We start from the raw sequence: 10913 nt of genomic DNA, 5'->3' as shown, positions 1-10913 counted from the left end.
AGTTATAGTTTAGGTGCTAAGTAATGCTTTTAAAAAGTGTGTGTGCATATCAGTTGAAATTTGTATCCGTGTTCACCAAATATCGCCCACGTTTCCTGTGATGAAATATGTTTCTTATCCAAAACCCGTCAATAGATCTAATATCTGAAAGAGTTGAAAAGTTCAATTGCGATCAAGGGGCACGCTCTACGTTTTGCCAACTTTGTCTGCTATGTGCAATTGTTTCATACGTATCACTTGCTTGTTTGCTTTGTTCGTGCAATGTAATGTTACAAAAATAAAAGGACTACTGAGAATACTGGAAATGAGATTTGCACGTAGGTCGATCCTTTACTGGAAGAGGGCCAGAGTTTGAGGTGAGCGAGAGGTGACTTCTTGCTCAAGATGGATGAAAATGTGCCAACATTTTGCCAAGTGCGGGGGTGTTAAAGACCCTCTCTCCCCATCCATGCAAGTTAATTTGCTTCTTAATCATTTTAAGAGACAGCAAGTTGAAGCTTCTAAATAATGAATACCTCACCATGTCTTAAGTGGTGTCTGACAAAGTGCTTTCCACGTGCCACACACAATACATGTTCATGTCATGTACGTGGATTAGTAGCCTCAAAGTAAGGCACAGCATAATTGGACGACCCACTTAGAAGTGAACTACTATACTTCTATTGTACACATACTAATGTGAGTTATATTCTGTGCAACTCGGTGGAAAAAATACATAGGGGAAATAGAGGGGGGGGTGCATCCCATTTGCTTTGCATAACTTTTTAGACCTACAAACTGAGCTCACAATAAGCAGCATTGTCTTACTGAGCAGTGTTGACAAAAATACGTTTGAATTTTGCGCTGAATTATGCTTTTGGAATGTCGGCGTCTGCTTACATTGTGGAGGTCGTAAACATCAAACCCCTGCAGCAGATGTCATGACCACACTGGATGCTCATTAAACAGTCAGGTGGCCTCTCTCTGTTCATTCAGTCCTTGTCATGATACTGGAATGGAAGCAAAGGCCTCTTTATTGGGCTCATCCACAGCTGCAGGTGTGAGAGAAAAAGTGGGGAGCATTATTATTTTGTCATGCATGCAAGTTTTGGCCTGTATGTAGTCATACAGAGAATTAGTTGTGAGGAGGCCGGTTCTACTGTGCAAACACACACACACACACATGCCTCTATCTAATCTAGTTACAAAATCCTCACAGATCAAAGAATACAATGTGAAGTTTCAGGGGTTTTTTTTTCAATGAAACGTTAGATCCCCACTTGTGAGTCGTTTGTGTGGAGCTTTAAGCTTCTTTGGTGCTTATTTGGTGCTTAATGTTAGAGTTAAAATGATTTGTATAATATCCAAGAGACCGGTATAAGCTTCTAGATGATGGAATTTTCTTGCAGGAAGAAATAACAAGCATACAGCACAAGCATCCGATGAACAGAATACGTCTTTGAGCTTCTCTTTGATACATTTGTTCGTCATGCCCAATTCGTTTGTCCCATCTTCTCACAAATTTCCATCTAGTGTGGTCATCCGCTGATTTCAACACTCATTACTATTCACCCATCCGCAAACATTTGCAATAATCCAATCACGTCATTTGTCAGGATAACACATGTGAAAAAAATGTACAGAAATCATATTTTCCAACACACCCTAATCAAAGATGTGGACAAGGAAATCCCTGGAGCTCACCAAATTGAAAAAATATGTGTGTGTTAAACGTGAGTACTTGACTCCAAAACGGGCTTCAACTGCTGACACACAGGCTCCTCCAAATGTTTTACAGTCAGTCTATGTTGCCTTTGCTGTCCTAATGGCGCCCTTTCCAAAGGTCACTGCACTATAATGGCTGTCGGTTGTGCTAATTGCCTCGCAAAGCTAACCGGACGGTATGTGGATCTTCCTCAATGTCAACGCGAGCACAAAAGATGTTCCTCCAAATGCATGATGTATCGTTCAGGTCATTTCGTGCATTGCCAGGACAAAACTATTTAATGAGACACTTGAGTTGACACAGGGTTGGTGTGATTCTGGCACGGCTAAGCCCCAGGTTATTCAACTGGGAAATAAATCATTTCCCAGAAAAAACATTTGCCCCAATTAATAATAATAATTGCATAAGACTTATACAGCGCATTATCTACATCATACGTTGCCAAAAACATTTTAAAAAGCCCGATATTCATTTATTTGAAAACGTGTGAGGCATTCCTGCTGGGATTTTTTATTTATTTAGTTCAGCTGCAAATGGCTGACCTCGTCTTATATTGCATTGTGGCCAACTGTAGAATCTGAGTAGGCTATTGCACATGTTGGACTATCCATCCATCCATCCATCCATCCATCCATCCATCCATCCATCCATCCATCCATCCATCCATCCATCCATCCATCCATCCATCCATCCATCCATCCGATGGCACTATAGCGGATGGCCCTCAGGGTCAAAGGTTTGACCCCCCCGAACACTCAATGAGTTTGGAAGCATCAGGCGCCACCACCTTTTCCCCTGTTCCTCGCTGATGTCAAGTACATTGACTCCTGACAAACAGCCCATGTACAGCTAAGTTGCACTTGTATCCCTGACAACCAGGCTTGACAATGGGTCAGAGTTCACTTGATTGTAGTGCCGTCGTCAGCACGCATGGGAGTCGACAGCGGACACTTGATCCATTCAGAATGGGTCGATCTTTGTCATTGTGCCGAGCCTGACATGAAGAAGAAAAATTATGAAATACGTACATATTGCATTTGAATGGCATCTCGCTGGGGTCAGCTCAAATCTTGAAAACCAGCACATTTCTAAAAGACCATGTTTGTTGAGTCATCAACATTCCGTCGTCATTTTCACTACTTTAGATTGGTCACTAATTTGAAGGAAAAAAAAGAACATAACCATATGGGGACTAATTTCAGACTGAATTTGTCTGGATGCTATCCACTGTCTTAAACATGTGTGCAAAAATGCTAAATGCAATTCATTTGTGTTGGCCAATATTTTTTGATGTCCATTACAAATCATCCAGGTATCCTGGTTCACCTCTCCCACTTGAAAGGCTTGTGTATCAGAAAAGAGGTCAAAGGTGTGAGAGTCATTCAGTGCTAGGATTCCTCCCCATTCCCTCAAAACCCACACACATGCATACACATCACATTCTCATTGGTCATTGCTTCCATTGTTCCCACTTTACTTCAGTCGGACATTTTGAACCCTGTTGGCTCCACCTTTGTCCAACGAATAGAGGCAGTGGTGCGTGATCCTGCTGGCCTACTTACACTTGCCCACTTGGCCCAGAACTCCAAAACATCCAGGCAAGGTCCTTATAGCTTTGTCATGCATGTCAACATGCACACATCATTATGTCTGAACGTGTAAACACTGGAGTCAGAAGATATTTTTTTATATTGCAGTGTTTCAGATCTCGGGACTTCCATGATGTCAACATGTTTTTGATGTTCTGCAAAAAAACACTACCTGACCTACAAACACATTGACCTCTCCAGGTTCCCATAGAAGTTTCCACCGGAAAACAAGTTGTACACAAAAGAACAACCACTGACGATTATTTACGCCCAGACATTGTTTGTCGTCCTGTGGGCGAGCGCGGCGAGAAAACGAGGCTTTCCACACAAATCGTGACAAAGAGGTCTGATCCATAAACAACACAACATTTGTTCCCAGCGGACTGACAGCAAAGTGGAGAGAACAACAGTGGGGCAAATGTGACCTCATCATGTCGCCCATGTACCCGATAGTGCCCCCACCTCACACACACACACACACACACACACACACACACACACACACACACACACACACACACACACACACACACACACACACACACACACACACACACACACACACACACACACGCACACACGCACACACGCACACACACACACACACACACACAAACACACACACACACACACGCGCACACACACACACACGCACACACACACACACACACACACACACACACACACACACACACACACACACAGATAAAAGGGCGGCTGGCTTGACTTCGTTGAAAGGAGAGGCAGCATGTTAATGACAGTGCAGTAATGATGACACAATTGTGGAGATTAACACGCCAACTCTATACAGTGTTGAAAAAACACCCCCGTGCCTCACCACCTTAACTAAATCAATTTCAGCCAACTCATACAAAACAGCAGTAGGGCAAAATTTATGTTCTTTCATCATTTGCTTGCTTTCATCATTTGCTTGCAGAATCCTGCAGCATTTATTTTCGTGCTTGTAATGCAAAGCAGTTTAGTTGCACGTCAAAATTGTATTAGGGGACAGCGACATCTGTTGGCTGTGATTGAGTGTTGATTTTAATGACAAAAATAAATTTGATGAACAATATTTAAAAGAAAAAACACCTTGAATCTCAAAGCTGAATAAAAACGATGAATATTTTCAAAAATCTCCCTCCATCCATGTTTATTGTGTGTTTGTGTGTGTCTTTATGTGTCTGTGTCTGTGTGTGTCTGTGTGTGTCTGTGTGTGTGTGTCTGTTAGTGTGCGTCTGCGTGTGCATGTGTGCGTGCGTGTGTGTGTGTCTGCGTGTGTGTGTGTGTGTGTATGTGTGTGTGTGTGTGTGTGTGTGTGTGTGTGTGTGTGTGTGTCTGCGTGTGCATGTGTGTGTACGTGTGTGTTGTTTAGTGATAATGGGGTCTTATCAGCCTCTGGTGGAGTTTCCTACTGGACAGGAAGTGGCCTTCCTTTGCTTCCTGCCGTCCCCTTCTGTGTGTGTGTGTGTGTGTGTGTGTGTGTGTGTGCCTGCGTGTAAGTGTGTGTGTGTGTGTGTGTCCGAACAATATGAGGACAAAACAATCAGTGTAGAGGCGAAGAACAAGAATTTGGAGAGGTCGAGGTAACAATGTAAAGAAAATGATAGCAAATTTATCAGACTGGATTAGAAAAGTTTGATGGAAAGCGGCTGACCAAAAATGGATTATGAACCCAAGAAATCCAAAAAGGTAATTTCCCATTTTTTTTACAATTCCCTACATTTGCTTCAGGAGGAGCCTTGTCATCTATTTGTAACATGATCATTGGGAAATAATCTCATACGGACAAACAGACAAACAAAAAGAGTGCCAATGATTGGTTGCGGCATATTTTTGTACCTTCACTTCCTGCCACACACTCGAAATGTAGTCAAAAATGATCTTGTGAAATGTTTCAATTTCATTCCATGCTGGCTAGTAAAGTTCTGTGAAAAAACTATTTTGAAAAGAAAATGTTGCTTTAAATCATTGCTAGAGTACTTGTGAGTTAAATTAATCTTTCGCTTATTTGGACCCATTTTGAATTCCTTAACTGTCCCAGACTTCTTTTAGTAAATCCTTCATTTACATCCCCCCCTCAATATTTGTTCATGTGGTGTCCCTGCCAAGGGTTTGGTGTCCCCCATTAAGCGTCTAGTGTGGTCCAAAGCCAGTCGCAGGCCGTCGGAGCGCTGCAGCGTTTACCGGCGTCCCCTACACACCGTCCCCCTCTACCCTCCGGATTTCCTCATCCACCCTGAGAGACTCATCTTCGACTATGTGGAAAAGGAGGTCAAGGTAGCATTTGCACAATTCCAGCACAGACGACAGTTTTTCCCAACCTGCATTCATTGCCTTTCACTTTATGTTGATTGCATTGATACATTATTTGTAGCAAATCATTTTCAGGCAACTTAGATATAATTGGAGTCACTTGTTATCTTTTAATTTACTTTACCTTGTTTACTTTTTAAAATGACATTTTCTCTTGTATATTACCATGTTTGCATGAGTAGCTTTGTGGTTTTATTATTTTCAGTGAAGCATTTTACAAGTTTGTTTGGAAAGTTGCCGTACGATCTTGAATGTGCCGTGGCATAATGCTTGGGAATGAATGTAGAATGTGTCACAATGTTCTGATCACATGACCTTTCCCATCAGTTCCTGGGTCACCTGACCTGGGTGTCGGTCTCTCTGAATCCATCCAGTCGAGATGAACTGCTGCAACTGCTGGACACAGCCAGGGTTGGTAGTTTAACTCATCATTGTCATTGTTAGGCTCAAGCTTGGCTCATTACGAAATACATTCAGCTCCAGTAAAGACAGCACAGGCTAAAGTATGCATATAATATTAATAATGAATGCAGAAATATGAGAATTCTACATGAGGAAGTAATATATTAGCGACGAGTGGTGACATCGTAGTGACGGAATTGTGCTGTTGAGCAGCAGCTGAGGGTTCTGCCATCCAAGACCAGTGTGGAGCAGGACTGCATCTTAAGTCTGTCCGCTCGCTGTCTCCTGCTGACATGGCGAGACAACGAGAAGCTCCTGATGAGGATTCCCACGCACGAGATTGCCGCCGCATCTTACCTGAGAGATGATGCGCTGCACCTGCTGGTCCTCAAGACAGGTGACATTTCCAAAAAACTGATTTGACTACCCTGTGTAAACATAGCAAAAGAACAGTTTTAGACTTTTGAAGAGGTGTTTTGCATACTTGTGGTTCAGGGTTAAACGTGGACACTGTGGTCTCCGGCGACAACAGCCTGGACCGAAAGAAGCCGGCGAGCATCGACAGTCGACGTCAAACCGTGAGCTGCAACGCTGACCCGCGACCTTCCGGTGGTACGATGGAGCGGCGCCACACCATTTGCGGAGTGGACTGGAGGCCGTCACTGTCCAGGAGCAGCCACGACAAGAACCAGAACGTCGACCGAGGAGGAGGAAGCAGCAGCGGCGGGAGTTTAGAAAGGAAACAAGCAGGTGGAAGCTGGGAGAGGAGGCAACCCACACGCAAAACCGGCGGCAGCTGGGAGAGTCGTCGGCCGAGGCCGGCGAGCGGTGTGGCGCCTGGAGGCGGAGGGAGCTGGGAGAGGCGGCACGGAGGAGGAGGTGGAAGCTGGGAGCGGCGAGGAGGAGGAGGAGGGGGTGCAGGAAGCTGGGAGCGGCGGCAGGCCTGCACGGGGAGTTGGGAGAGGGGCAAGAGCTACGGGAGCTGGGAGAGGAGGAATCACAACCCACTGGAGCCCACCCCGTGCCCTGATGCCTACTGCAACCTTGTCATCCTGGCCGTAGACAACCGGGTGGGTTGTCTCTTGCACCAGTTGTTTGTACTTCCATTTTATCCATCCGTCCGTCCATCCATCGAATTTTAATCAGGCAGCACTACATGAGGACTTTTTGATGTGTGTGTCCCATTAGGATGCCGCGGAGGAATACTGTTCGCTGATCTGCCAGATGTTCCAGATCATTTACGGCCATCAGACTATTGAGTGCGTGGACAGAGCAGGATTTCACCACACCATGCCGGACCGCTACTGGCTGCAGAGAAGTGAGTGGAGTCATTTAACGCTGGATTAAGTTGGATGATTGGGAGGAGTCATATGCATAAATATGTATGCATGTTGTTTCATCATGTGATATGCACGCAAAATAAAACAATTAAACAACAGAATATTTCCTAACATTTGTTTGTAAGTCAAAATTGATCACTAATGTTATTGAGCAATAATTTTTTTCATTAAACACAAAGGACGAGTTCATAAGGACTCATCCCCTCAAGCCAATCCACTAAAGATCTAACAAAATCCATAAATACCGCCAAAATGTTCAAATGAAAGAGCCTGTTTGTCTCCAGAAAATTGCATTAACAATTATTGCTGAGCCTCTCTATTTTTGTTGAACTCTTTTATTCATGCAATTGGCTCTTCATTTTCAAGCATACATGCATGAAATCAGCTTGTTTTAATCATGACTGTGCTGAAGAACATTTCATCCAACTATTTTTAAATTCTCTATTATGAGCCAAGCTTCAATCTCTGCAATAAACTTCTGTTGACTCCCATTGAAACTTTCCAAATTGAAGATTTTTTTTTGCAGCCCTAGTAGTAATAGGGTCACTTTTTGTGACAGGTGACAGCTGCCTGACGGACGCATCGTACAGTTATGATCCAGAGTTCAGCTGCTGCAGCTCATAGTCAGTCTCAAGCTTCTTCAGTTTTCTTCATCCCCCGACAATTCAAGATGTCCTCACTTTCTTTGCTTTCTTTTAGTGACGGATCCCAGGATGCGTTTGAGCTCTACTACAGTGAGACGTATAGCGAGAGTTCATCGCTTTCGCTTCAGGACTCCCATCGTGGTCTGGCTTTGGCCAACGACGCAGGAGAAAGCAATCCCACCCTAGCGCTCATGCAGGAGTACATGATCACGGTGAAAAACGATTTTGTATCCTCAGGAAACCATGCGAATCATGAAACTTCATTAAGTGTGAAAATATAACATTAAAAAATGATTAGCCATTGAAGAATAACAATTGGCAAAAATTCAAAGTGAATTGATTTTCAAAATTCACTGTGATATATCTACTGATTAATTGTGTGTGTGTGTGTGCGTGTGTGTAGCTGAGGAACAAGCTGAGTGCCGTGGAGCTGCAACACTTTGCGACCTTTTTGCGAGAATACAGGCTGGGCTCGGACATTGGACACTTCTGCTCCGAGCTGCTGCAGCTGTATGGAGACAACCGCAAGTTTCTGCTAATGGGTGAGAAGCTGATAATAACCATAAGTATGGTGAAGCTACTTGTCATAACCGAGAGCAGGTGCTATTTTAGCGTTTGACATTGCAGCAGAGGGCCCGCCAGGAGTTTGTTTGGTGATGCCACCTCAACATGCATGTATAAATCCTAATTTGAAGCCCTAGTGGATCCCTGGGACCACCACACTCTGCACTCCACTTCCAGATTGAGAAAATGTCCAATGACGTACTAAGAGCCATCTTTCAACAAAACATTTTGACTTGCAGGCATGCGGCCGTTTATCCCGGATAAGGACGTGGGCGTCTTCGAGAGCTTCCTGGAAAGTATTGGAATCCGCGAAGGTGGAATTTTGACCGACAGCTTTGGACGCATCAAGCGCAGTATGAGCAACACGTCGGCCACTGCCATGAGAGGGTATGAGGGGCGGGGCAGGGGGCGGGCTCATACATCTGAGTTGAATGCAAAAACCTGTGAAGAGCCAATAAAATATTTAGTATTTTCTCTTAGTCTGTTAATGAAGAAGAAAAAAATGCTGTACGCTGCACATCATTAATAAGTTGCTTGTTTTCCCAGCAGGTACGACAGCTGCTCTCTGACGTCGGGGTCTCAAGAGTTCAACCGCCGTATCAGTGACATCACACACGACATCCAAGCCCTTGGTTTTGGGGAAGTACATGCTGATATTGAAGAGGAGGATTACTACCTGTGATCCAAGTAGATTCCTCAACCTCAATAGTCTAAAATCATCAAGTAGCATCTTGTACGGTGAACTTGCAGCCTCGCATGTCTGCCTTCCAGTTCTATGGTCCCGGGGTCCCAATGTCAGCTGCGACTTTTCTGTATGGAGTTTTTATGTTTGCCGAACTCCGCTTTCCTCCGACATTAACCAAAACAACAACAACATGTTAGCATGTTAGCTTCATTGAAGACTCTGAATTCCATAAACCCAGCACACCAGCAAACACTTGTAGGGACAAAGAGGGGATTTATTCTCTGCCCTCTTAATATGTATATTTTTTCTATTTTAGGTTCATGTTTCAATTTTTAAAAATAAAACAAACATTAGATATTTTACAACGTGAGACCAAGTAGTGATAGCGTTAGTGTTTTAAATCCCGCTTTCCTTGGTCTTGTGTTCGTCTTTCAGTGGCAGCGCAAAATAAGGGAATAAAATATCTAAAAACAATATCTAAGACAAGGCTTGTGATAAAAGTAAATGAATAAATGTTTTTTTAGTTAACACTCCACGGTGAGCCGCCCCAATGCAGGGCATACTTCACAACCTTCCCATGGTGCATTGCTTCCCCACCGCCAGGCGTGTGACCTCTGTCAGTTTCACTGAACATCCAGCCAGAGTTGTGATGTAATAGGCTCGTTTCTTTGCTCTTACAGTCAAAGGAATATCGGGGGGGGGGGCTGCTCATTGCACTTGTGCTCCTGTGACAGCAGAGTGATGAAATGAAAGCAATGTTCATCAGTGGATTAGAGCGCTGTCATTGATCTTTGTAATCTGTACCTGTGTGCTGGTATTAAACGCACCATGAACCCATGGCGCAGAATTGCTCGCAGTACTTATGCAGTACATAATATGGTTTCCATTGATCAGGCGCCGCACTACAGCAGATCTGTCTTTCCGTCGTTGGACAGCCTCTCCAGCAAAAGCTTGCTTTTTAAACTTCCCTCTTTGATAAAGTCACTCGTCAGAACGAGCTCAGGCTTGTCCTTGAATCATCCCGCAGTTATGCGTTTATAGCGTCAGAGGTGTACTCAACTATTTAATTTTTACATTTACATTTTCACTTTTATTTCTTAATTTAGTTTGTATTTTGGCAGTTTTGGTCCTCTATAACGTGTGGTTTAAAAGTCAAAGGGTTAAGTGCTAACATGCAGGCCAAGACCACTGGGTTCTGATGACCCCACAATAGCCCCCCTGGGGTTTCTGTCAGAAGCAGAAGTTGACATAACATTGTACAACTACAAATTTAATACCCAGAAGATTTCAATCAGCTTTGGATTTAAACCAGCTGTCAGCTCATGAGAGCTGGAAGGTCACTGGGAGTTCATTTGTTGTCTTTCAGATGTGTGCGACCAGAGGGCACGCGTGTGCCCAAACGCTCGTCCTGCCGGGATACAGCGAGGTGCGTCCTCCCGCCGGTTATATTTAGCAGCTTGACAGCCACAGTGGTGTCAGTGCGGGGATCAGAGCGAGCAAATCCTCTGTGGTTTCATAACAGCGACGTGCTGACAGCCAATCAAAGGTGCTGTTGCTGTCGGGCAGGGCCGGGGTGATAATACTAATGCCTCAGCATCCTGTCACCACAAACAAACGTGAATCAGATGATCAGGATCATTATCAGGCTCCCGCAGAGCTTGCTAATGA

The 10913-nt window shown here is 44.2% G+C and overlaps 1 protein-coding gene across 2 annotated transcripts; it reads left to right on the top strand.

The window, feature by feature from the left end:
• Positions 1–4782: 4782 nt before the first annotated feature.
• On the top strand, positions 4783–10084 carry ccm2l (CCM2 like scaffold protein). 2 transcript variants are annotated; one of them, XM_088369030.1, is made up of 11 exons: positions 4783–4986; positions 5407–5574; positions 5938–6021; positions 6226–6409; positions 6508–7082; positions 7201–7330; positions 7912–7975; positions 8052–8208; positions 8400–8538; positions 8800–8947; positions 9107–10084. In XM_088369030.1, exons 1-11 carry the CDS (start codon positions 4957–4959, stop codon positions 9240–9242), a joined length of 1815 nt encoding a protein of 604 aa, XP_088225156.1. In that variant the 5' UTR covers positions 4783–4956; the 3' UTR covers positions 9243–10084. The 2 variants fall into 2 exon arrangements, with proteins under 2 accessions (XP_088225156.1, XP_088225157.1); XM_088369031.1 differs by having other exon boundaries at positions 4784–4986; positions 9110–10084.
• The last annotated feature ends 829 nt before the right edge of the window (positions 10085–10913 follow it).

This window comes from Syngnathus floridae, chromosome 2 (assembly GCF_059516105.1).
Source record: "Syngnathus floridae isolate MCC-2025c chromosome 2, RoL_Sflo_1.0, whole genome shotgun sequence".
Lineage (NCBI taxonomy): Eukaryota > Metazoa > Chordata > Actinopteri > Syngnathiformes > Syngnathidae > Syngnathus > Syngnathus floridae.
This window is presented reverse-complemented; position numbering and strand designations above follow the sequence as displayed.